We start from the raw sequence: 27,490 nt of genomic DNA on the forward strand, positions 1-27,490 counted from the left end.
CGGTCCAAATTCAGTTGCAAACATCCAAGAAAGAAAGAAGAAAATAAAGAACGACAGAAAGAAGGAAAAGAGCAAGAAACGGGGACATATTATCAGCATTACGATTGCACACTAAATGAAAAACAAGTTAATAACATTCGAGTTGAATTAATGATACCTTTTTATTAAACTTTCAAAGTCAGGTTTTTTTTTCTTTTTTAAAAACTGTATTTATGAAAATATATAACAATTTCATTTTCTTACCGATTACTTTTGCAATAAAATGAAATGCTAACTGTGTTTGAACGGCCGTTCTATAGTTTATGTTGTGATTTTGAGACCGGAAGTGAACAACTAACCTTACGTCACTTTCCCTCACAGCGCGAAAACTGTAGTTTCCCGTTTGCTCGTAAGTGCAGCCACTGTCCAAGGTAAGAGGGTTGAATTGTTTATATATATGTTTATCGAGCGCTCTTTGTAACCATATTACTGTCAGTGTATCTCTATGACGGCTGAGTACTTCAAAATGCATTTTATTAGCTGTTAAACCGCAAAGTAGTGGCGCAAAACTTCGTCGTTAGCTAACAGGTAAACATTTTTAGCTTGTAAATTCTGTAACAAAGTAAAAAAAAAAGTTTTAAAGGTAGCCGTCTACGCGAATCTCAGTTGAAAACAAACTAACTTTCTGCAATTGTGTCAAGCAGAGTTGTTTAATAATTAATTCGTAATTTTATTGTAAAATATAAGCTTTTACTTCTAAAATGAACACGTGCGTTAACTTCAAAGGCTCTTTCCGCTATGTGTTTATTACTTTACAAACTTCACGACGTGATAAATCTGGTGATAAAGGATGAAATAGTCTCTTCTATTTGGCTAGAAATTGATTAGAACATTATTAAAAGAAAAGATGCATGAAAGTATCTGTTTTACAATAGCTGTTTTGTGAAGAATATTTTATTGTTTATATTTTTCAGATATTGTCTACAATAAATATAGGGGATTCAATACAATATTGCTATACTTTGTGTTACCGTATTAGTTGCACCAATCAATTGCCCAGCGATAAGGATGGTTCAAGATTCTTTTGATTGACTCTCATTTTTAATTACCCTATTAAATATTCTAAAATTTATTTTTCTTTTCCATGTATGCATTAAAACTCAAAATAGTAGGGGTGTATGTTTTGATGCATGATTGAGACAAATCTTTCAACACCTTAATTATAAGTAATTCAAATCTACTCCACATCTATCATTTCTTTCTGTTATGTGTGACAAAAGTCATAATCGACACATTAGACACTTGAAATCACCATTGGCAGTAAAAAGCCTGACTGGGGCATTTCAGCTTTGTACATTTTTTTCACCTTTGTTATAAGTAAACAAACAAAAGACACCCACAGCTATTAATAGTTATTAACATTAAGTTCTTTTTATTTGTTTTTTTAGCTGATCCTTCCTTGGTGCAGACATTTTCATCTTTAAAGCATTTGTCTTATACTTTAAATGCCTTTGTTCTTTCTCTCTTTCATAAAGCAAAAATGTCGAAGATAGACAAAATGAGCATCCTCGGAGTGAGGAGCTTTGGGATTGAGGATAAAGACAAACAAATCATTTCTTTTTTTACTCCTTTGACTGTTCTGGTGGGACCCAACGGAGCAGGGAAAACGGTAGGAAAACATGACGATAATCCTAACTATTAAGCATGGCCATGTTTTATCTTAAAGCTCCGCAGAAGAGGATAGCTAAGCGGAAGTTTCCGAAATACTTTTGATATGTTTTATAACAGTTTGTAATCTCTTTGTACAATATAATCCACATGTTTTTGTGTTTTCAGACTATTATTGAATGCCTCAAGTATGCAACATCGGGGGAACTTCCCCCTGGATCTAAAGGAGGAGCTTTTGTTCATGATCCAAAGGTTTGTCTATGAATATTTCATCATTTTCTTAGAGAGAATCTTTAAGTATAGCTGTAAAGTACTATAATTAATTATTCATTTAAGACCTTATTAGTCATTACCTCAAATCTAATAAAATGTAGATTTCTCAAAAGCTAGATTTGATTCAAATGATTTTTAAAGACAAATATGTTGTTTTTTTTTATAATTTTCCCTAAAGTTCTTTTAGGATTATTCAAGATTTTTGAAGAAAAAAGTAATAAAAGATGAAGGTTAAATTTTTTTGATTTCCCAGAATAACATTTCTTGTAATAAATTAATTCTGTTCTGGCTTGTCAGATGATGTTGTCTGTTGGTGTCGTTAATTTATTTTTGGATTTTTAAAGTGATCATGTGCCATTGCAGGATGCCCATGAGACGGATGTACGAGCTCAGATTCGACTCTTGTTCTCAGATGTGAATGGAGAGAAAGTCACCATCCAGCGCTCCATGTCCTGCACACAGAAAGCAAAGAACTATTCATTCAAAAGCTTAGAGCAGGTCATTACTAGAATAAAGTAAGACACTTTCAATAAACTACTGCAGTATTTTACCTAGTGTTTGAAAACTTTTATAATGAAAATGTTGGTCTCCTGTTTTAATTCTTCCAGAGATGGTGAAAAAGTAAGCCTTTCTTCTAAGTGTGGTGAGCTGGATCGGGAGATGATTTCTGCTTTAGGAGTCTCCAAGCCGGTGCTGAATCATGTCATCTTTTGTCACCAAGAAGATTCCAACTGGCCACTTAGTGAGGGCAAAGCACTCAAAGACAAATTTGACTCCATCTTTGCTGCAACCAAGTGAGTCCAGCAGATATTTTTATTTCATTGAATGGCTGAGGTTCCAATCTCCGTAACACATCACAATAACACCATATAATTAATCATTACTGTTTACATTGTGTAGATATATTAAGGCACTGGAGACAATGCGTCAGCTGCGTCTCAAACAGAGTCAGACAGTCAAAGAATGCCAAGTGGAGTTACGCTATCTGAAGCAAAACAAGGAGAAGGCTCAGCAGCTCAGAGAGACTGTGGCCACCAAGGAGGCTCAGCTGATGGCCTCCAAAGACAGTGTCCAACAGACGGAGAGCCATATTGAACCGCTTGAGGTGTGTGAATTGTGCATTTTAAACTGAAACTAACACAAGTAGCAATCGGCATAAGTGAGGGTTAACGGCCAGTCCATGTTGAGGATTTGTCAGTATTCTTACCTTTTAATCAGTCTTCTTAATTATTGTCAGAATCGACTGATGGAGTTCGACCAGAAACTGGGGAAGGTAATGAAGTTGGACAATGACATTAAGGCTTTGGACAGCAGGAAGAAACAGATGGAGGAGGACAACAAAGAACTGGAGGAAACCATGGAACAGGTAAAGCAACAGTACTTGAATATTAATAATAACTAAAAAGAAATGTCAGTTTTATCGAGAGCTCACTGGGGAGTTTCAGCTGGTGTGGTGAATTCATACAGGTGGCAGATTCAACAAGTGCATCTTAACATAAAATATTTTTCACTTCATAAAACATAAATGAGATTTAACTACAGGCTATGCAAGGAGAGCTTTTGTTCCACCAAGTGCTGCATCACCAAAGCTGTCTATCTTTCCTCTATTTCATTTTGTTTTGCAAACAAATATTGAAGGAGTGCAATATGATGATATGAGATTGTGGAATTTTAGGAAGTGTCAACAATATTCCAAAGCAAAGATATTGTAACGTAATCTAAATGTCACGTTCAGTCAGTTGAGGTTGTGTGATCTTCTGCGAACTCATTGGTTTTATTTTCTTTTTTATTCATTTAGCTTTACAAACTTCTGATCATTTGCTGTGCGAGTGTTGTTCATCTTTGAAGTGTATGTTTTGCTTTTCATTTTGGGCTGCAAGTATCTCTTTGTATTTAATTGTTAATTTTACTGAACAAATATTGGAGAAATAGAACAGCCTGAGTCTCTTACTTGCCATAAATGTGAAATAATTTTTGTTCTTTGATGGCCATGTATAACAGAGGAATAATTGCAACACTTCTAAAAATGTTTTTTTTTCTGTTATACATTTTTCAAAACTTTTCAAACTGTTAGAGCTTTAATACACGCACACACATATATATGAGTAGGAAGCGTACATATATATGTATAAGAATTATGTTTTAGAAATATGTTTTTTTATTTATTTATTGAAACCATTGTTATCTGAAAAAAAATGCTGAGCTGTGCTTGTTCATGTAGAGATTCACTTTAAACCAGTGAACCATCTGTGGTGCAGGTGTTTCAGGGTTCAGATGAGGAGCTACAAGACATTTACCAGAACCACCAGAGGACAGTGAAGGAGAAGGAGCGCAGGTTGACCGACTGCCAGAAAGAGCTGGAGAGAGCCGGTTGGGAATGTCAGAGACTCAACAGAGTGAAGGCCGATCTCTTGGTCGAGCAAGGTAATGAAAATGTAAATTTAAACAATCCCTAATGTTCTTGATTTTAAAATGATTAGGGGTATAGATTGATATTTTTTACTTGTAGGCCTGCTCTGGCTTTTAAGCTTTATATAAAGATGGAAGACTCAATTAATCACATTTAGTTTTCTTTATTAGCTTTTGTTTACAATGATTTTCTGTGGCTGCATGGTGAGATGGCTCTTTGCAGTGTTGCCTTGCATCAAAAAAGTTCTGGTTTAAAGTTGCATTCATGGGTTCCATCAGGTCCCACTGTGCAGAAAAATGTGTTAGGTATTTGGTTGCTATTGTTGAAGACTTGTGTTTTTAATGTTCTTTAGATTTTACATGTGACTGATCAAAGTTAAACTAAACTGTGAAGTTTTAAACATTGTTTTGATTGCTGTTCCCTCTGGACAACCCTTGTCTTCCAAAGATATTAATCCGATTGCCTTCTGGAGGAAATCGGTTGCAGTAGATTTTATTTAGTGGCATCACAATAAAAGGTGGTGAAAACAAAAACAAGCCACATTAGTCAGTTTTAATTTGTATATTTTTGAAAAAGATGTATATGTTCTATCCAGTTCATAAATATGTGCAATTTGTGTTTTTTCATCACATAAAATCCCAATAAAATACACTACAGTTTTATTTTTAAGTGAACAAAATGTAAAATAAAGAAAAAAAGATAATTTTGATAATTTCAGTGTTTGTGAATGCTTTTGGAAGACACTGTAGGTGTTGAAGACCAATTCTCTTGTCTCATTCTTAGTTTCTCCTTCAACATGCAGGATAATTGCTCCGGCATATGAGCCACATGAATTTCATTTGGAACTGCATTGAGTTTGTTGCTTTGATTAAGCTTAAGTAAAACCTTTGCAATAACTGATGAAAGCTCCTTATTTTCATCTCAGGTCGTCTTCAGCTGGAAGCTGATCGCCATACTCAGAACGTCAAGAGCCGTGACACTCTGGTGAGAAGAAGAATGGAGAAATGCACTCTTATACTGACTTGCTGACGATGAAAGATAGTTGGTGTTTCCACTAAGAGTTAAAAAATGTTACATTATTGTACAGTGTTTAGGAGCTTTTAATAATCTTAATTTGTTCTGGTATTGTAATCAAACAAAAGTTTCAAGAAAACAACAGCTTTCCTTGGTTTCTCTCTCATCCTCTGCATCTCACAGGTTCGCTCTTTGTCATCCCATCTGGAGATGGAGGGTTACGACCGCCCCCCCTTCACCTCTCTGCAGCTTGAAAGCTTTCATCGTCACGTCACACAAAGACTGGAGCAGGAGAAAGAGACACTCAGTCAGATTATAGTAAGAAATACTTGGACTGAAACCAAAACGCTCCTGTCCAATTTTTTGGACCAATGACCTTTGTGCGTCCTTCTGTGTTTTCTGATAATTAATGTTTGATAACTTATCAAACTTTAAATAATGTTTGACAAGTAAAATATCAAACTTTACTTAAATTTCACTTGAAATAAATAGAATTTTGACAGTTTTGTTTATTGTTCTTTTTATTGTGTTGTAGGCAGGTCTGCAGGAAAAGGAGCAACAGAAGCAGCAGTCTATCGATGAAATAAGGGATAAGAAGACTGGCCTGGAGAGAACCGTAGAGCTGAAGAGGGACATGCAGGGAAAGAAGCAGCAGGAACTGAGGAACATCAGGGCGGATCTGCAGAAACTCGAAGGGTCATCCAATCGACTGCAAGAGCTGGAAAATGAATTGGCTAAAAATGTAAGATCCTTCACATTTATGCACTTTGATGACACACATCTTAAGTAATTTTTTATCTTCTGATGATAGTTGACTGCACTGCAACTTTTGCCTTGTTGTATTATTTGAAAAAATAATCAACAGCTTTAGATTTTTTATAACTGCTGTCATATTATTCTCATTGGTTACAGTTTTTTTTCATACCATTTCCCAGTTTTTTATTTGGGTATATGTAAAGATTTTGTATGAACTATCAAATATAACAATTAAGTTGTCATATGAATAAAAATATTTCTGTAACATAAAGTGTCTACTTTTATTTTTTGGCATATTTCAGTCACACACTTACCAGCTTCATTCTGTGTTGGTTTTCCCCGTCAGGAGCGTGAGCTGGAACGTGCCGTTCAGAGCTCCAATGTCGAAGAGCTGAAGACTGAGATTGAGGAACTCCAGAGAGAAAAGACTGAGCTTGACCGGGCGCAGAGACGGCTCGATCAAGAGATGCAAATTCTTAACACGCACACAACTGCACGCACGCAGATGGACATGTTGAAGAAAGATAAAGTATGAAATTATTACACATTGCAATATAGTTTCAGTCCTTTCATTTCTTTTTCTGTGTTTGTTGCTTAATTAAATCATGGTAAGCTGTTCAAATCAAACCTTTTTTAATCTTCTACTTTCTCTACATTCTTCTGTCTTTCTTTTTTTTTTCAAATGTTATCTTTTGTTCTTCTGTTTGTTCTCTTCTCATGCTTCCTCTTCACCTTCCCAGACAGAGAAAGAGGAGCAGGTACGGAAAACCAAGGCTCGTCACGGCGAGGATCTCATGCTCCTCCTGGGTCATTTTCCCAACAAGAGAGAACTGGAAGACTGGATCTATTCCAAGTCCAAGGAAATCAATAGCACAAGGGACAAACTTGCCAAATTAAAGTGAGTGGGGTTTATTTTATTAAACGAAAAACCTATTTGAGTTAAAGAGTTTTGAAACCTATATGTCTGTTACTGTTCTAATGAATCTCAGTAAGGACTTGGCATCAAGTGAGCAGAACAAAAGCCATATTGCTGCTGATTTGCGGAAGAAGGAACAACAACTAAGCAGCGATGAAGAGAAGTTCTTCAGCGTGTGTGGCAGTCAGGATCTGGAGCAGGATTTGGGCAGACTGCAAGAAGATCTGGAGAAAGTATCCAAACAAAGAGGTAACTGGATAGGAGCTGAAATTTACACATCTACACAAAACAGTTTATTTATTGTAGAGATGGTGGCTCATACTTGTTTTATCAACAGTTGAAGGTTGCTGGTATTTTTCCCTAGACTTTGGAGAAAGAACCCAAAGTTCCTGATTGGATTTAAATGGAAGTAGTTTCCAGGCATTGGCTCAAATGTCAATGTTTTGATCTTCATATAGCTGTTGTACATGTATTTCCCTCAATCCTCTGCAGTCCAGTCCTGGTACTTTCTGCAGACTTTCAGTTTATCTTCTTTGCAGCCATTCCCCAAATCAGGCCAGTATCTATAAGTTTCCCCCGATCTGTGTATCTCATTTGACTTTTTAATTTCCTAACAAACTGCAGTGGCGGCAGCCAAGTCCCTACACTGAATTCCCTTTAGGAGATAATTCTCCTGGCTCTTGCTAGGCTTTCTTGAGCATTCAGAAGTTCATAAATGTCTAGCTAAAAGCAAATAAAAAGGAGAGGTTATGAGCAACACCTTTTTTTAAAGTCACCACTCCCCTTTTATTCTATTCATGTCCTATCCTTATTAACTTGTTAACTCCCCACTCATGGTATCGGTCCAAAAGAAGTTTTGGGCAGTTTCATAAATGCCAAAGCAGTCAGCTTTGTAAAATACAAGTTGTCTGTGTGAGTCAGTCTTGAACCTTATTGGCCATAATTGTACATTTATTAATTGCAACTTCTTAACTTATTATTAATTGCAACTTGGAATGGGTTTATAAAAGTTTCCTGGACTTATGATAAATCTAATGAATTTATTTTGGCACTGTGGGATAAAAGTGTGTGCGTTTACCACTGTTGTGTAAATATGTTATTTTTTTCTCTTTTTCCACCTGTCCTGTTAAAGCCATGTTAGCAGGAGCCACAGCAGTGTACACTCAGTTCATCAGCCAGCTGACAGAGGAGAGGGAGCCCTGCTGCCCTGTGTGCCAGCGGACCTTTCCTTCAGAATCTGACCTGCAGGAAGTTATCAGCGACATGCAGTCCAAGCTACGCCTGGTGCCTGACAAACTGAAGAACACAGAGCAGGACCTGAAGAGGAAGGAGAGGAAGAAGGATGAAATGATGGCACTCAAACCTGTGAGGTATGCTGATTTAACTGCTTAGTTAAAAAAAAAACATAAATGGAGCAGTAAAGCTGTAATTTTTTTATTGCTTCAAAGAAATGAATGAATTCATAATCTTTTTACCTGCAGATGCAGAGATTAATATTTTTCTTAAAAGTAGCATTATTTATGCAGTTACAGACTTTTAGTCCTGCTTTCACCATTCTGTTTTGGTTGGTCTGTAAAATTATAGAATAGTAAGGAACACATAATATGAGACTCTCATTGAAAATGAAATATCTGGATATTCATAAGTGTCGTCAATGTAGTGAAATGAAAATAATAATTTCTGTCCATAAGCTTCATTTTTGTCATAGTTTTCTATGACTATTTTTTTCACAGGAAGGTATTATAGTTTAAAACAGTCTTCAAACTAATTCAAGTTTAAATAAAACAAAGTAGATTGGCCAGCACAGTTAGTAAACTTCCAGCCAGTTCCACTAGATGGAGCTAAATTATCATACGATGTAAGTTTTACCTCATAAGAATACTTGAATTGTGTTCTTATGCAGTGACCCAGCAGTTTCTTTTTCTGTTTAAATTCTTTTGTTGTGTTTGAATTTTCTGGCTACTGATAAAACTAAAACATGCACAGACTTACTGAACTCTTGATGAGGTAGATCTTGCTAAAACTGGTTTGGATCACTGTTGTGTTAACTCCTTGTGGTTGATTGATTCAACAATTCTTTAAAAATGTTTTTCAGATATTTTGTTGCATATTGGTCAGATGCACATCTATGATGCTAATATCCTACATCTTCCCAAAGCTGCACAGCTGGATTGAAAACAAGTGAAAGTGGAGACCACTAAAATACAGTGAACTCTCTGTGATGTTCAATATACCAAGTTGAGATGATTTGAGGTATAAAGAGGTGGGCCTGGTAGGACTGATTTATCCTGTGGGGTTTGATTGATATTTCCTGGTGGAAAGGAAAAATATCCCAATGTTTTATGGATGAAATCAAGACCCACTGGATCAGTCAACATTTTTCTGCTTTGTTATTGTCCATACTGTTATTTTAATTTTGTTAGAATCATGTCTGCCGTCCTGTTCTTAGTTGATAAAAGTGGCATCTGGTGTAGTTTTCTTGAGTTGATGTATTGTGTCTTCAAAGATGGTACTGTAATCACTTTGAACTGCCTTGCTGCTGAAAATGTGCTATAAAACTAAAATTACCGTACCTACCTTACTTTCTCACCCCTTGGTTGTGAAGAGTGATTATTTGAGCTCTCTTTGCCTTTCTGTCATCTCCAACCAGTCTACCCATTATTCTGTCATTATCAAGACATTTTAATCCACACAACTGCTACTTACCAGATACTCAGCTGTATTTCTGAAGTATGCTGCTAATTTGGGATTTTAAAGTTTGAAAGAAATACTACATACTTCTTTTTTAACTAATTTATTTTTTTGCAGACAGGCCATTGTACAGTCTCAGGAGAAGGAGTTGCCTGAGCTGAGAAACCGACTTCAGACTGTGAACAGAGAAATCGAGAGGCTCAAGGCAGAAGTAGAAGAACAGGAAACGCTGCTTGGTACCTTAATGTCTGAGGAGGAAACAGCCAAGGCCTGTCTACAAGACATCTCTCTGATGGACAGATACTTGGTACCACTGTTCCCTCTGCATCTTCTCATCACCTTAGCTTTTCTCTGGTTCATCCACATTTCTAACAGACGCCCAGCTAATCTCCTCAACAATTAGTATAAACATTCTAGCCTTTCGCCTCCATTACATGAAAATCTTTTGCTACAAGGGCAGATCTGATCCTTCTGAGAATCAACCAAGATTAATTTGAGGTGTCTGTAACCGAAGTTGTCATTTGAGTCTTTTTAGATCAGGTTGATTTTCCCATCCAGCCAGTCACCACAGATCCACTTCATAATGTTAAACATTTCATTTGAATCTTGCTTTTTGTGTCATTTTTAAATAAGAAAAGCATTTTAATAACCAAGTTAATAATTGGATCTCAAAAGGTGCTTAATAGGAGATTTTGTTTTACAGGATTTAAACTGGGTGAAGCTAAAACTATGCCACTCAATGAATCCTGAGTAGAACATATTTATAGACAAAGGTTTTTTATCTTAAATGCAAAATGTATTTTTTTTTCTAGAGTTTTGATGTAATAATATTTGCATTCCTTAATGAAAAACAACAAAGTGGTGCCGTTGTTGAACCAGTTTTCATAGACTGGGCCTGATGCTGGTGCAGTTGAAACAAAACTGGTTCTAAGTTTGACTGCATTTCCATTAAACAAAGACAGAGCAGGCTTTCCAAGCAGAATATGCCACTCAACAAGAAAAGGAGTGTCATTCACTCAACCTCTCAGTGGGTCAGAATGCCATGGCCTAAATGTGTATATGTATATTTTTTGTGTGTTACTGTTGACTGTTAAACAATTTCCCCAAGCTGTGTTTGTTTAAAACATAAGTTGTCAATTTTAAATGCAGACCTTCAAGCGTCGTGTGCTAATTCATATATTTTGTAAATTTGCAGATGGACCTTAAAGAGCTGGACAGAAAAATTGCTCAGCAGGCAGCTAAACTCCAGGGAGTAGACCTGACTAGAAACATTCAGCAAGTTAGTCAGGAGAAACAAGAAACCCAGCACAAGCTGGACATCAGTAGGTTTTCCTCATTCACAAACTTCCACAGTGCATTACAGTTTTAATGTTTTAGTTTTGCTTTTTTTACTTGATTAATTGCCTTGACTTCAACTACTATTTAAAAGCTTAACCTCAAGCATGCCTGCAAGCAACATTACAGCACACAGTTTTAATCAAGTCATACTTGTTTATACAGAGTATTGTGTAATACAGTGTAAAAACAAAACAAAAAAAATTTTTTTTGGATAATTTTCTAAAAAGAAAAACATTTTGTCAGATTCTAACTATAATGTTTAAAAAGGAACATTTTTGATAATAGTTTTTTTAGTATCTTAAAAAGATATTTAGCTTACAAATGTGTTAGTTAAAAGAATCCTCTTAGAAATGTACACTCATGCAGATACCTATTAAATTTATTTATTTTTTTAAACAATACTCTAAAGCAGAACCTGATGAATCTTTTTTGCACATTAGCATCATGCCTTAAGAATCAAAGTTGATCCACTTTTGATTCAACTCTTTGTCATTAGCAGATTGTGTCATAAAATTGTTTTTCTGTCTCTGACACTGTCTCTTTCCAGCCTCTAGCAAAATGGAGCTGAAACGTAAGCTGATTCAAGACCAACAGGACCAGATTCAGATCCTGAAAAGTGCCGTAAATGAAACAAGAGCAGAGAAGCTGCAGCTAAGCAGCGACATGCAGAAACAGCAGCAGCTGGAGGAGCAATGTATTGACTTTACTGCAGAGATTCAGGCTTTAACCAGAGACATTAGGGTAATTATTATAATATTCATGTCTTTTATTCTCATGTACTTTTTACAAACTTGATAACACATCATTTTGTGCATACAGACCAATTCAACAAATCTGAATATTATTGAAAAGTTACTTTTCAATAACTCAATTCCATAAGACAAGCATATTAAATAGAATAATACACAGTTTAATCTTTTTAAGGTTTATTTCTTTTAATTATGATTATTTTTCACTTATCTTATGAAAACAGCACATTTTAGGTTAGTATATTATATCAGACCATTTCTTTATTAAAAACATATTTCATACAGAAATACTGGCTTAATGAAAAGTATAAGATCTGCTTAAATGTTGTTTTCTAAAGAACAGATATATTGTTCTTGTGACAATACAATTTGGTATTTGCATATTAAGAATTGATTTTCCAGTAATATTTGCCAACAATTTTTTCATACAGGAAGCAAAGGAACAACTGTCACCTCTGTCTGCTGCTTTGGAAAAGCTGCAACAAGAGAAACAAGAGTTAATGGAGCATAAAAGAAAGAAACAGGAAGAAGGCCAAGAGAAGGTTGATGCTTACTCATGTTCTCATCTCAGTCATCTCCAAACTTTTGGTGTTTGTCTCCAACACGTGATGTACAATGCAGATTCTAAACTTCTTTCTCTGACATTCTTTTCTGCTTTTAGTAATGCTGTCATGTCACCTGTCAATGTTTTTTTGCTTTCCCTTAAGACTTGGTGATGTACTATATAGTAAAAGATAAACTTCACTTCTAACCTCTTGTGCATGCGGCTCAAGTTAAATATCTTTAACACTTTAAGTAAACACAAAAACACATCTATATTTTCAGCATTGTTTTCATTTCAGGTATTGTGCGTTTTACAATGTAATCACTGTTTCTTTACAGATCAATGGCATTAAAGAGAGGGTAAAGTCTGTCTCCAGTTTGGAACGAGATATTAAAAAATACATGGATGATGGAAGAGAGGAATATAAAGAGGTAATCTGTTCACTGATTTTGGTTAATATTCATTTACATTTTTTAGCTTTAATTTTTTGAAAGCACTGTAATCACTCACAACTTTTCCCTTAAAAGTAATTGCAATTATTTCTTTATTTTAATATATGATAAACCTTACCGACCATTTTTCTTTTTTAATTTTAACTGCATCAAACAACTGTTTATTCATGCTGCAGCAAAAGGAATCTGAGCTTCAAGAAACCAACACTCAGCTCCATGAGGCTGAGAAGCAGAAAGAAAAGATTAATAAGGAGATGGGAAACATCCGTCAGGACATAGATACCCAAAAGGTACAGACTTTTGGCTCATTATTTTTATTTTTAATATTATTGAGGTATGATAGTGTTAAAGAAGAACAGAAATTGGAGGTTAACAAAATGTTTGATCAGCCTTGAATGGAGAAGAGCCAGTCAGAAACTCAAAAATCATGTATTTTTCCAATCAATGAAAAATTTGTGATTGTACATAACGCTACCAGGTTGGGCTGACAATTGCTCTCATCTGTGTAAATGGTTTTAATGAGTGAAGAAAACTCAACCATACTTTGATATTTGATACAGTAATGTCAGGAAAGTGCTATTCTCCTGGGAACTGCCAAGCCCAGCCTCGTTCAGTGGATTACCAGAGAGGGAGGCGTGATTCATCAATCGACAGAACTTGTCTCCATTGCTATAGTGGAAATATTTATTTCCAGTGAAACCGCATGTGATACGTCATGGTCATGGAAACTTATTCTCTGGAACTGTCTGTGCTCAATTCTTGAGCTGGTGTGAAGACTTTCGAAGTTTTGGGATCTATAGGCATTGTAGGTTTTGGCATCTGTATTGAACCAGAAGATGCACAGGGATGTAATAAGCCATAAAAGTGTTTTTGATATTTTAATGTATGGGTAACACTTTACATGAAAGGATGCGCATAAGATTGACATGACACTGTCGTAAACATGACATAACACCTGTTACACACATGAAGGAGTCTTCATGAATATTTGACTATTGCAATGAAGTGTCATTAGGTAAATACTTTTAATGGACCTTTAATGCAACTTCTTGTTGGATTAAAAGTCCTCATGTTAGTCTTATGCAAACCCCTTCAAATAAAGTGTTACCTGTAATCCGTTCAGGCTGCAATAGAACAAGACTTCCAGCAGAATTGGAATTTTTAATTCTTTAAACAAGTTTTTTCTTATTTTATAGTTTTTCCAAAAACTATAAAAGAATTGGTTTAAATATGTAATTGACAAATAATCTGGAGACCAGAATTGAACCCTCAACATTCTGCTTTGGACATTTTTCTTTAACAGTGTTGTTATTATGTATTTGTTTCTTGCATATTTGTTATTTCTTCAGGTCCAAGAGCGCTGGTTACAAGACAATCTGACATTAAGGAAACGAGTTGAGGAACTGAAGGAGGTTGTAGCTAAACGAGAAACTCTTATGAAAGAGATGGGCAACATGCAGGTGTTGCAGCTGCGCCAGTAAGAGCACTTCACAATTTGTATTAGTCTGTTGAAAAACAAAACAAACAGTAGCACTTCAAGATAGGCCAAGACTAATAGCCTCTTCACTATCCCCTGAGTGGAATGTTTTTAGTGTTTCAACCCTCTCTATTTTATTTTCTGTGGATTTTTTTAGAGAACGTCGTGATGCAGAACGCAAGTTAGAAGAGTTGAAGAAGAACCGGAGCATCGCACTCGGTCGGCAGAAAGGCTTTGAAGAAGAGATTCTGCATTACAGGTAAAACTGTCATGTCAACTGAACTGAAACAGTATCAGCCGAAGTGTTTATCATCATATCACTTAGTTTTCATCTGTGGAACCCAAATGAAAGCCCCTTAGTAGCTTGGATATTCTTCTCTGTAGAGTAGCACTGCATCTTGTTTTTTTCTGGAATTACTTCTGTGGATTTACTGAATAGAACATTATATAGCTCCAAGACAAGTACCGTATTTTCCGCACTATAAGGTGCACCTAAAAACCTTCAATTTTCTCAAAAGCCTTAAAGAGTGCGCCTTATAATCCGGTGCGCCTTGTATATGGACCAATATTGAGCCACAACAGGTCTCGCAACTACGGTAAGCAGCCGCCGACTTAATTATCCCCCGTAGAAGAAGAAGCACGCGGTGCATGCTGGGTTTTGTGTAAAGACCCCAAAATGGCTCCTGTTAAGAGACACGCTTACGACGCAGAGTTTAAGCTCAAGGCGATGAGTCACGCAGTAGAACACGGGAATAGAGTAGCAGCGAGAGAATTTAACACGAACGAATCAATGGTGCAGAAGTGGATATATATTGTGATTGCACTAACATTTGATTTACCTTAAAAGTATCAGACTGTTTTTACGTGTTTATTGAATCGAGGAAAAGTTTCCCTCCACTACATGTTATACCTTGCTGTTGTTAAAAGATAAACTGTGTCACAAAAATACCACATCACTTACTTTACCTCGGGGAAAATAATAAAACAGCTGTTTATTCATTTTGGGAATGAACAGAGTTTTCAGAACGCTGGTTTGTAATCTATTAACAAAGTTTGACTGACCTATCTGACTATTTTGTTGACATTCTCTTTAGCGCAGTTCCATCTAATGGATGCATAACGTAACCCCAGCCTCTACTGTAGCGTCTATTCTATGCGCCTTATAATGCGGTGCGCCTTATATATAAAAAAAAGTTTTTAAATAGGCCATTCATTGAAGGTGCGCCTTATAATGTGGTGCGCCTTATAGTGCAGAAAATACGGTACTCATTAAGTGGTAAAATATTTGTAAGAAGAGAAAGATCACTCTTTAAATTATTTCAAAATTAGTATTTTTTTAAAACTTCTTTTTACTATTTTTTTCTTAATTAAATTGTTACAGAAAAGAGTTGAGAGAAGATCAGTATGACAAAGCTGAGGAGCGCTACAAAAACAAGATGATCACCATGAGGACCACGGAGTTGGTCATTAAAGACCTTGATCACTACTACAAAGCCCTTGATCAGTAAGTAACTGATTTGTTTGAATTACTGATTTTTTTTCCCACAAGTGGCATTTATCAAAACCTTACCCTTTTAACCACCAGTGACTGCGGTTAAATGTTATTCAGGCGTGAGAAATACTGAAACTGCTTGCACTTTGGAATTTTGCATGTCTAAAATGTTGTTCAAAATAGATGCCATGTTGAAGGTAGTGGTTGTCCGTGTATTAGTATTACTGATCACACAAATATCCTCAAATGAAAGTAATAGCATTGGGTTTAGGTGGCACATGTTCTGGGCCCTGGTATTTACTTAACTTAAAAGTCAGGTAATAGATATTATCTTAAAAATCCAAAAAATTACATAATCACCATACTAAAGAGAAGGCATTCACAAACATTAGTGCAGAATTTAGTATGCTATCAGAATACTGATAGCATACTTAATGTATGGGTAACACTTTACTCGGAATTCTAATAATTTTTCTCTAATAATTTTTTAATACACCACATTTCTGCACGCAGCATTTCACCAGTAATGCTGCAGAATAATTCCTGAAACACCTGAAAGTTTATAAGTGTATTGAACAGGATATGAAGCCGGCAGTGCATCAATCACACAGCTGGCACTTCTGCATGTTGGCCACCTAGCGCGCTGTCGCGGCTGCATCTCTCACTCAATCCGGACGATTTGGAAGGCGTTCTAGTAAAAAAGCTTCATCTGTATCGGGATTTATATTAACTCCCATGAGGAATAATTTATCTTCGGAGAACCGCATCAAGGTCTGAGTCACGTTTAAAAGCCACATCCAGTCCTAGCCAGTTTGGCGCCCTGGGCGAACCACTCTACAGGCTCCCCTGCTCCCCCCCTGTCAACACATTTGATTTGGGGGACATGGACATGTCAGTCGATATCAACAAGTGGATATCTGACTGCTTGTCATGAGATTTGGAGCATAATTATATTCTACAAATAAAGAGAAGGACTATGTACATTTAAATGTAGGTTTCTGGATAGGCCTGTCACGATAACAAATTTTGCTGAACGATTAATTGTCTCAAAAATTATTGTGATAAACGATAATATTGTTTGAAGATCTTTTTACACTGGTTTAATGGAAATGACGAGACAATAATGCTGATAATTAAAATGACGTCAATAGTTTTAATTTATCGTACGATTAATTGATTTATCGTTTATCGCGACAGGCCTATTTCTGGATGTATACAGTCACAAGAAAAATTAGTTCACCTCAAATATGTATTTCAGAAATGTTCAAATATTGGTTTAATCAAACTTGAGCAACAGAATTACCTTGTTTCACATTTTAAAAGATAGATACAAAATGCATTTACTAGTTGAGGAAAAAAGTTGGGCATGATACACTCCTTTTGTCCTCCTTGTCTGACTTCAGTGAAATGCTTCTTGTAACTGTATACCATTCTTTGTCATCAGTCTTAGTAAGATTGTCTTCCTAAGAATGAGGTTCTCTCAAATTTGTAAATTTTGGTAAGGAAGCACATGTGAGGAGGTTTGCACTCGCAGACTCTGATAACATCTGAGAAATGAGCGATCACACAATTTACCCATGCATGTGGGTGGGTTATGAGCATCATTGTGCAGTTTAATCAAGATGCAAAGCAAGCGTAAAAAGCCTTTTTCTGCACCCCATACATTCACGTCACAGTTTCTGTCTGAATACAAAGCAGTCTGTTTCAAGTTGAGATATTTAATGTAAAAATGATAGTGTAAATGGGTTATTTACCTTACAAAACAAATGGTGGCAGCAATATGAATGAAACTTTACAGTTGGCCGTTATAAATGGCCAACTAGAAATTATTCATATAGTTTTTAAAAGCTTCCACTATCAGACATGCTTAAAAATATGCACAAATATATATGTATATATGTATGTACAAATACAACTAATAACTCTTATATTGCAAAAAAAAACTGAGATAAATCATTTGTAATTACTGCATTTAATACATTTGAAATTTTTAAGTTCATAATAAAAGCTTTTATGCACAACTTTTTAAATAAACACCATAATTAAGGGGCTCAAGATTTCAAAAGACTTAAAGAGCTGTTAATAATAGTGTCTTAATAATAGCAATTATATCTTATACATTAGAAACCTCTACTGTGTGACGCAGATGTGTTTTGGTAATACACACTCTTTACCACTTTTGCATACTCCTGCGTAGAGCATATTGAGTACTACCTAGGAAAGTGAAACTAAATAAAGAGGTAATTGGGTCACAGAATGAACCAGATTGCACCTAAGAGAAACTTTTTTACAATCTGTGGCAAATTTGAGCATTTTCTTGAATCTCTGAAGATGCTTTGATCTTCTTATGAAAATTTGTTGATTAGATTCTAAATTTTTAAATCATCCTTTCTAGATGGAGGTTAAACTACTTTAAACTTATATTGTGATTTGTGGAGGATGCTAAAATGTTTGATATATTTTTAGATTTTTTGTTAGAGGGTTTTATGATTTTGACATGAAGATATCCTTTTACCCTTATATCATATCTGTGTTTTTATACCACTGAATTTGCAGATTTATAATCTCTGCAAACTTAGTTTACTGAACTTTATTAGTTTTTTAATATGTGGATGCGCAGTATAAATGTCCAGTTCACAAAATAATATTTTACTTTGTTTGATTTCTTCTTAGTGTTGTATTAGTTTAAGTAATGGCTGAACTTGAGCATGCCACATCCTTTCCTATTCTGATAAATCGTTTGCACTGGTACCACACTACGTCAGTATTGTGACCTAGTTCACATCAGCAGGTCTAAAGCGTTTTCTAAGGCTTTAGCCACTCTTATACCAGTGTGACCGACTAATACACGTGGACAAAAGTTAGCTGTTAATGACCCACAATGGCCACTGAAATAACAGACAAAAGCAGTAGTAATGAAAAATGTACTGAAAATTAACAAAACAAAAATCAGACTTTCTTTTTAAAATTTGGTTCAACTGAATGATTAAAAAAAAATCTAATGAAACGACCAGACAAACATTATGGTATTGACAATAATTTGACTATTGGCATATGTTAAACTAAAGTGAGACTTCTTAACATTGCAAATGTCGTCAAGCTTGTAATCAGGGAGTCAGCCTACTTACAGGGTGACAAGTTGTCATTGTGCTATTTGATGACATGATGTGTACCATACTGAACATGAACCATAGAAAGTGAAGAGCTGTCTCAGGATGTTAGAAAGAAAATCATAGACAATAATGTTAAAGGTAAAGGCTGTTTGACAATCTCCAAGCACATTGATGCTTTTGTGGCTAAAGCTGCACATATTATTGAGACGTTTAGAGTTCAGTGGCAGTAGCCAAGGTCTAGAGAGGTCTAAAAGAAAATTGATGGCAAATTGAGAAGAAAGACAAAGAGCCCTGATCAACATTACAAAGACATTAACGGTAAACTCCACGTTTGAGGTACAGATCACACCATATGTTGTCTTTTGAGTCAAAGTGGACTTCAAGTGAGACGACCAAGGATGAAAAAGCGAAACTGGAATTAACTACAATGCATATTAATGAGCCAAAGTCCATTGGACAGTTGAGACAAAACTGGAGCTTTTGGGCGAAGCACACCAGATTTATGTTCACGGCTGTTAAAATGAAGCGAGGAGGGAGCTTAGTTATGTTATAAGGCTGCTTTGCTGCATCTGGCACACGGTGTCTTGAATCTGTGCAGGGAATAATGAAATCTCAAGACTATCAAGGCATTCTAGAGAGAAATGTGCTGCCTTGTGAGGCCTGTTTCTTTAACAAAGGACAATGGCTATTCAAAAGCAACGACTGATTTTTGTTGGTGAATTTCCAGTAATTTATTTATTTTTTAATGTATTATTACTTTTGTCTCGTTCAAGTTATTTCAATGAAAATATGCTTAAACATTCTGATTGAGGTTGTTGAAACAATGGACGGAAAGCCCTAACTTCAAGTCCTGCAAGGGTTCTAGAGGTGATATAAAATGCATAGGTCCTGCTCTGCTCCTCTTTACTGCTTTGCTTCCAAAGTATACCAAGAGTCTTTGTGAAACTCTATTTTATTAATCCATGCTAGTAAGTAGTTTTTCTTAAGCATTTTCTATAGTGCTGCATCGTGCTTTTGCTTCGATTGGGAACACTGTAAATGCTGTATCACTCTTATATTTAAATATCCAATGTGTTTATTGATAACGATAACAGGAACGATAGCAACATTCCTAATATCCTAATACATTAATCCAGGTTAAGTTGCTTATATTAGCTTTTATTGAGTTTCTGATGAATTCATAGAAGTCCTTTTTTGGAAGATATATACGGTTTCTACAAGGAAGTCAGTAATTACATCTGTTGACTAAGCAGTTGCGTACATAAGGCAGTAGGTCAGATTGTTGGATAAGGTGTCCTCCAGTACTTCTAGTTTCAACTTTCCTCTGTGGTTCATCTACCCCCCATATATGGTCATAGGAAGAAACTGCGTTTTGTATGGTTATCACTCGTCTGTTTAACCACACTGGACTTTTTCATCAAGTTGCTAGATGAAAGACAAAATATTTCTTGGTATCCAGGAAGGCAGCATCCAGTCTTCTGTTTGCATATCTTTTTTACAAAGATATATCATCTAACATGTCGGTATTAAATGAAGAAAAAAAAATGTTGCTGCAGTTTTCATTTTGTAACCAAGATATGTGAAAGTCACATTTGCAGCAGTGAACTTGTTTAACCTATATTTAGGAATTGATGATGGTGCATTTTTGTCATCTTGAGGGGATTTTATTTTATGAACACGTGATTGACAATACACTTGGTATGTCTTACTGAGATTATTTTGGTATTTTCAATCTAACAAAGACAGCGTGCAAATAAAGCATCCCCTTTAATATTGAGTTTTACCGTTGTTTTCTTTCTGCTTTCCACAGAACCATCATGAGATTCCACAGTATGAAGATGGATGAGATCAATAAAATTATTAGAGACCTGTGGCGCAGCACCTACAGGGGTCAAGGTGGTTCTCTTTTACAAATATATATATATATATTTTCAAATTTATACAAAGTAGTTCCTCTCCAATATTTTCCTCTGTTAAGTCTTTTGTCTTGTGTCTCATATCTGCTTCAGATATTGAGTATGTGGAGATCAGGTCGGATGTGGATGAGAATTCATCAGCTGGAGTCAAGAGGAGGGTTTACAACTACAGAGTAGTTATGGTGAAAGGAGACACAGCTCTGGATATGAGAGGACGCTGCAGTGCTGGCCAGAAGGTGCTGACATTGCCAGTTCTGTATTTGTCCTGGCATGGCTAAAAGTTATACATGTATAAAATGTACACACAAACATTGTCAATCAGTAGCAGTCCATGTATTTATGCTGATGTGTCGCAATACAGGCATTGCATACAAGTAAAAACCGGCAGACGACAAATCCATTATCAAAGGCTATCACCACTGTGGTCCAGGAGAGATGATGTACACGTGCTTTTGTCGCATGAGACCATAAAAATATTTTTAAAGTTCTCCACAATTACTGTATGACAAGAAATGCTGATAATGAGGAAATCAGAGGGAGCAAGTAATGGAGATATAACAAGCTATTCCGATGTATAATCTTGCCCTCTGCAACACCTGATAGTGTATAGTCATCACAAGAGCAGGGATTTAAAAATCTTGCTAAACTATAGATACAAATGTCAGCAGCTAACCCTAACCCTAATTTTGTGTCACCTGCTGTTGTCCTGCCAAGTGTGTGGTAATTATAAACACTTTGATATTTAGAGAGAAGTTCTTCTCCACTCCTTTATTGCCCATATTTGGCATGAATTTAGGGTCAAATTAATTGAAACACTCCTTATCATTTCCTAAAACCTAGCATTCTCATAACATAAAGATCTGCCTTTCAGCTAATTAAAATATTTGTTTGGACATTTTACAGGTCAAGTTGGAAAGAAATATAAAATCTCGATTTGAAAGTTTTAAGTTGTAGTTTAAGACTACCTTTGAAACACATAGTACACTCATATAGTATGTGTGTTTTTTTGAGACTTTAATATTTATAATTCTATTCTGTACCAAACTGTAGGATTTAAACTTAAGTGTATACAAAATCGTGACTTGTAATCAGTTCGCATATAAGCAACACAAGAACAACAGAACCGTTATGTTGTATCAGTGTAGCTGCTCTGTATAATCAGTTCCTCTTTTTCCCAATCATGGCCATTCCTGTGCAGGTGTTGGCGTCCCTGATCATCCGTCTTGCCCTGGCAGAGACTTTCTGTCTGAACTGTGGGATCTTGGCCTTGGATGAGCCCACCACCAACCTGGACAGAGAGAACATCGAGTCCTTAGCACATGCCCTTGTAGAGTTAGTGCTTTTCATGTTTTTGCAAAACTTTAAATCCGTACCTGAAGCTGTATCTAATGTGATTAGAGCTGCAGAATAACTGTCAAACAGTGTGCAGTGACAAGATCGATTAAAATTAACTCACATCTTCTTCACTCTTCTTTCTTTCTTTTTTTGTCCTTGTGATTTCTCCACCTAGCTTTTGCATTATAGTCTGTATCAAGTGAAGACTTCAGCGGCAGTGAAAATCCATCCAACTGATGGTGTACACAGTTGTCTTCAAAATAATAGTAGTCCGGCTTACCAGCAAGAAACCTTCATCAAGTCATTATAAAGAGCATAGAATTAATTGAGCAGCATCCTTATTCCAGAACAACAAGATTGACATTATGGAGTGTTTTCAACAGAAAAATAGCTGAAACTGTAATATTTTTCACCTTTAGTTAATTGTTAACATTTTAGATCAGGTTTTATTTTTATTTTTATTTAATTTGGAAAGTAATGCGCAGTGTCTTTCATGTATTAACAGATATAGAAATAAATTCCTTTACAATTTTGAGGTTGCCGTTTTTTAAACTCACTACTATTTCTTTGAATACAACAGTAACAAACCAAGTATTAAATCCAGGTCGTGTTTAATAATAGCACACATTGATATTGTAATGATTTAGATTTGATATACTGTGCTATCCTAACAGTGCATGTGCACTTTTCTTTTAAAGTGTGAACCTTTTCTGATTGCGAAACATTTTACAGACACTTTTTTTAAGATTGCAAATGTGCAAGACTGTAGAGTAAGAGTTGTGCAACATTAATCATCTTTCAACAAAGCAATCACTGATCACTGTTTCCCTTTCGTTAGATTTAGAGATTATCAACTTTGCATTGCTTTTAAAGTTGCAAGTATTCAGCATGTTGTACTTAAGCTTGATCTCTTTGCTGTGCTCTCTAGAATCATCAAGAGTCGTTCTCGTCAGCGCAATTTCCAGCTGCTCATCATCACCCACGATGAAGACTTTGTAGAGCTCCTGGGCCGCTCTAGCTACATCGAGAACTTCTACCGAATCCGCAAGAACCAGGACCAGAACTCCGAAATCAACAAGTGCAGCATCTCCTCTCTCTCGTCTTATCTCCATTAAAAAACTGACTGTGTTGCATAGCTTTAAAGGTTTTTAGTAACACTTCATTCTTTGATTGTAGTTGATAAAATTCACACTGTTTGATTTACTCTCTCTTTGCTGTGAACCGTTTAAATTTTCTTATAGTTACGGTAACTATATACTATGAACAAGAGCTTGAAAAAACCTTTTTTTTTCAATTTACTTGAATAAACACTAAGTAAGAAACTGAAAGTACAAGTTATACATATATATCAATGACTTCCATGTCTTTGCACGATTCACCGATTGCAGAGTTGTATTAAAGAAATTTAGCATGCCTTTGTTAAGAAATGAAAATAATTTTTAAATGATCGAATGCTTTCAGATAGAAAGCATTGATAGTTTGTGCTTCAAAATCTGAGACATTGCAGTTTACATTTCCTTGCTTCATTTTCAAAAGTTTGACATTCTGGTATTAAATGTTCAGAATTACTAAAGCTGGAATGATTTTTTTTTTAACACAAACTCATTTTAGATATTTCACTTTAACAGCTAAGAAGCCATCAAATTCAAAGAAATAGTCAAACCACAGCTTATCTCATAATCACTGCAGACGACATCTCGTTTTAGCAGTGAAGAAACATAACTAGAGGCGTGGACAAACGGTGTATAAAACCAACCACTCAGTCAGAGCAACTTCAAGCTCACAGCTGAACAACCAAAGAACTTCAGAGACTCCTTCTCGAGACGTCCTCAACCTGCAAGCAACCATGGTGATGGCAATACTTCTGCTGGTGTGTGCTGTGGTTCAGCTGGTCATCCCAGCTCCTTCTACCTCACCTGATCTCACACACCTCAACCTCAACCACATTATTGCAGAAGCTCACAAATGTAAAGACATTTTCGCCAAAGTGAGTATTCTCTTTTTAGTTTTCCTTTTTCCAACAGTTTACGACTAAATTGACGTTTTAAAAGTTGGCAGCATGTTTGACTAAACTTCTTTTCTCTTTGTGATAGGAGTTGTTTGTGGAGGACGTGCAGGATTTGGTTGATGCCGGCTGTAATGTAAGAAGAGTACTTTGTCATTTGAAATATACTTAAATTTTCTTCAAGAGTGTTGAAAATGTACTTACATACTTTTCAATTACTTCCCATGTAGAGTGACTTCTTTTGCAAAGTGCACATGATTCTGTCTAAGCATGAGAAGTCTGAAGAACCCAAGAAGAAGGAGCTATCACTCGTGCGCTACCTGGGCACATACATCAACAATACACATGTAAGTTTTTTAATTTGTCTCGAAGGTTTGGATTTTTATATAAAAACAGATCATATGTGTGTGTTAGCCTTAGCAACAGAGTGGATTAACTTGCAAAAACAAAAAAATTACTGATACAGCTGCAGAAATTAGGGTGAGCAACATTGTTGTGCAGCTTGAATGAACTGGATTTCCTGTCATTCAGATCGACTGTGCAGAGGTGCTGAAGACGGTGAAAAACTCAACTGTAACCAGGCCAATCACTGTTCTGCTGGATAACGTCACCAAATGTAGCAAGAAGAAGAACTTTAGGGTATAGTAACTTCAGCACATGGAACCTTTTCAGCATTTGCTGATCTGCATGTACAAATCCATTGTAGCTGTGTCTTATAAGGTTTATTTGCATTTTTACATTTTCTGAAAGTGGAAATTGTGCATGTAAATTAAATGAGCAACATGATATGAGAAAATTAAGTTTAATGCTGTGGTTTAACTTTTGTGTAGTATTTTAGTTGAAAAGTTGTTTTTATTTTAAGATGTTCCATCTTATTTATTTTTTATTTAATTTATCATAAGACAATTTATTTATTGCACAGTATTAAAATCAGCTTTAGAGAACATTAACTTATTTCTCATGACGTTCTCATGCAAAAATGCTTTGTTCTGCATAATTTGTCAGTTTTATTATAGATCTTAAAAAGATTTTTGGAAATGAAAATGTTTTATAAATTGGCATTTACAGTTTGCATATACTGACTGTACTTTAGGATAATCAGATGGAATTGTGCTATATATTCTATTTTAATTTGATTATTGGATTTAACTGTATTGGAATAAACTGAATTAAACAAATTTGCAATGAATTGGATTTGTTTGCTTTGTAAAGTGATTTTTGATTTGAGTGAAATAAACTTAATTGTGCTATATATCTTGCATTTTGTCCTGTTCTTGTGACTTAGGAACAACTGCTAGGTATGAAACAGGAATCTAAAAATAGGAAAAACATGACATTACTGGAGGGATTCCCTTCTTCCTTGATCTATTGCACACCATATGTAACATGTTCAGTCATCAGCTCTTTGGGAATCACTTTGTTGGTGATAAAACTATTCATGGTGTTTTAAAATTAGTCAAGGACATTGACTTGTGTGGACAAGTTTGTATAAGTCATAAATTACTAAGGTAACTTAACGATTGAGGGAGGGGGAACTCACAAAATACTATTTTGTATATAAAAAGCAACTAATCTTAATCAGAACTGTATGTACAAGAATTGTGGTAAAGTTGCATCTCTTACTTTATTTGTATGCTGGCCTAACCTTCTGAAAACTAGTTGCTTGTCCTATGACATTTGCTTTGTCCAGAGAGTCTGGGCTCTTGGCTGTTGAGAAAAGATTGTTTCCTAGAGGTGTGGCCTCTTTTGAGGTTTTAAATTTTACCCAATAGCTAATGTTTGCCTATGTAATTCACCAATTCGACACTATGAAGCTTAGCAGAAATTGAATGTGCTTTAAACAACCATCTGCCACCGCAAAGATAGAAGTGCAAGTGTTACAGAAAAAACTGACCCATCATTTTCTGTGAACGCAGGGGGCAATGGCGCAATTATTCTGGCTAGAATAATCTGTGACTAGTATGATTTTAGTTATTTGAGGGTTAAATATTATTATAAATACACCCAGATTGTTGTGATGAGGTGGTACACCTCTGAAAAATAGTTGTTTAAAACTCTGACATTATTTATTATCAATGAGGTCACAGATTATTTTGGCCAGAATAATCTGACCATTGTGATCCATTTCTTAATCAGTTGCCGATTTATTAAATGGCCACAGTTGGTTTACATATTTTAATGACAGCACACAGGGATTCGATTTGATGCGATGGTCATTGTTCAGCCTCAAACACAAAGTAATATATTTTCTCTGTCAATGCGATGATGATATAGGAGCCATAAATCTTACAATCCCAGCTGTATCAGTATTTGCACGCTATCGCCCCCTGCGGTCACAGAAAATAATGGGTCACAGATTTTTCTGCAACACCAGTTCGAACATAGCTGTTGTTAATATTAATTCAGCATTTGGAAGTGCAGCCAACACGGACTGAACAACTTTGTTCACTTATTCCGCTGCCAATGCTAAACTGCAGGCAGACTACAGACTTCTAAAACAGAGCAGAAAGTCGACATCATCTTTCACAACTTCTCCTTCTCCTACAATCTGAGTAAAGGAGAGAAAGCCCTTACTGCTGTAAACGCCATTTTCTTTTCAAGCAGAGTTACACAGCAAGGCAATGGTCAGGCAAATGCTGAGTAGCTATTGTATACTTTTTGCAATTTAATTCCTGGAGAGCTCCAGATGGCCTTAATTTAACTTTATAAGTCTTTTGTTTGCTAGGTTTTGGACATGAATGTCGCTTTTTGATTTTCCAGAACTACAAATATATCTCTGAAAGGTGTTTTCTATCTGGATAACAAATAGTTACTTCTGCATTGTACATCACTCATTCTTTTTGACAAAAAAGAAGTCTGTTCTGACTCAGCTATATCCGTGGCAAAAAAAAAAGAAGTTACTTTTTCACTATTATCGCACTTTCATTTTCGAACCGCATGAGATTTCTTTGATGAGAAAGATCATAGACAAAGGTTCTTAGTATTCAGGAAAACACTAGAGCTCCTCTGATTTGTATCTGTACAAATGTCTCTTGCAGCAGTGCAAGACTGATACCCTATTAAAAATATTAAGACAAATAAAGAACCTGCTGTAGCTTTGTAACAGTTCACTGATTTTGTCTAATGAGGGTTTTGGCTTCAGAGTGGATTTGCCCCACATACGTGTTAACCTCTCTTTTTTTCTCTTTTTAAAAACTAGTTATATTTAAAACCTTTGAAATGTAGTGGCTAAATGTAGAGTAATGTTTACTAAAGTATTATCTAGACATTTGGATGTGGCCTTTAGAAAAAGTGGGCATTAAGGTAAAATTAATGTAAGAAGAAAAGAGACACCTAGTGGTCAGTCTGGCATGTCTGCAACC

At 35.7% G+C, this 27,490-nt stretch overlaps 1 protein-coding gene across 1 annotated transcript; it reads left to right on the forward strand.

Moving 5' to 3' along the window:
- The first annotated feature begins 361 nt into the window (after positions 1–361).
- rad50 (RAD50 double strand break repair protein) lies at positions 362–23,696 on the forward strand. Its single transcript, XM_005805439.3, has 28 exons — positions 362–410; positions 1,515–1,648; positions 1,816–1,899; positions 2,284–2,435; positions 2,529–2,714; positions 2,821–3,025; positions 3,158–3,286; positions 4,179–4,344; positions 5,256–5,314; positions 5,528–5,662; positions 5,880–6,086; positions 6,447–6,629; positions 6,841–6,998; positions 7,090–7,265; positions 8,149–8,386; positions 9,825–10,014; positions 10,903–11,029; positions 11,593–11,786; positions 12,226–12,336; positions 12,677–12,769; positions 12,967–13,080; positions 14,140–14,267; positions 14,425–14,526; positions 15,649–15,771; positions 20,683–20,768; positions 20,882–21,024; positions 21,987–22,120; positions 23,052–23,696. Exons 2-28 carry the CDS (start codon positions 1,520–1,522, stop codon positions 23,236–23,238), a joined length of 3,939 nt encoding a protein of 1,312 aa, XP_005805496.1. The 5' UTR covers positions 362–410; positions 1,515–1,519; the 3' UTR covers positions 23,239–23,696.
- Positions 23,697–27,490: the final 3,794 nt, after the last annotated feature.

Source organism: Xiphophorus maculatus, chromosome 11, assembly GCF_002775205.1.
Source record: "Xiphophorus maculatus strain JP 163 A chromosome 11, X_maculatus-5.0-male, whole genome shotgun sequence".
Taxonomy (NCBI): Eukaryota; Metazoa; Chordata; class Actinopteri; order Cyprinodontiformes; family Poeciliidae; genus Xiphophorus; species Xiphophorus maculatus.

Excerpts from the sequence above, each read along its gene's own strand:
- rad50 (XM_005805439.3), top strand. The coding sequence starts at position 1,520 with ATGTCGAAGATAGACAAAATGAGCATCCTCGGAGTGAGGAGCTTTGGG. Across the intron at positions 7,266-8,148 it reads GAAAGTATCCAAACAAAGAG|CCATGTTAGCAGGAGCCACA; the intron begins GTAACTGGATAG and ends GTCCTGTTAAAG. Across the intron at positions 8,387-9,824 it reads ATGGCACTCAAACCTGTGAG|ACAGGCCATTGTACAGTCTC; the intron begins GTATGCTGATTT and ends ATTTTTTTGCAG.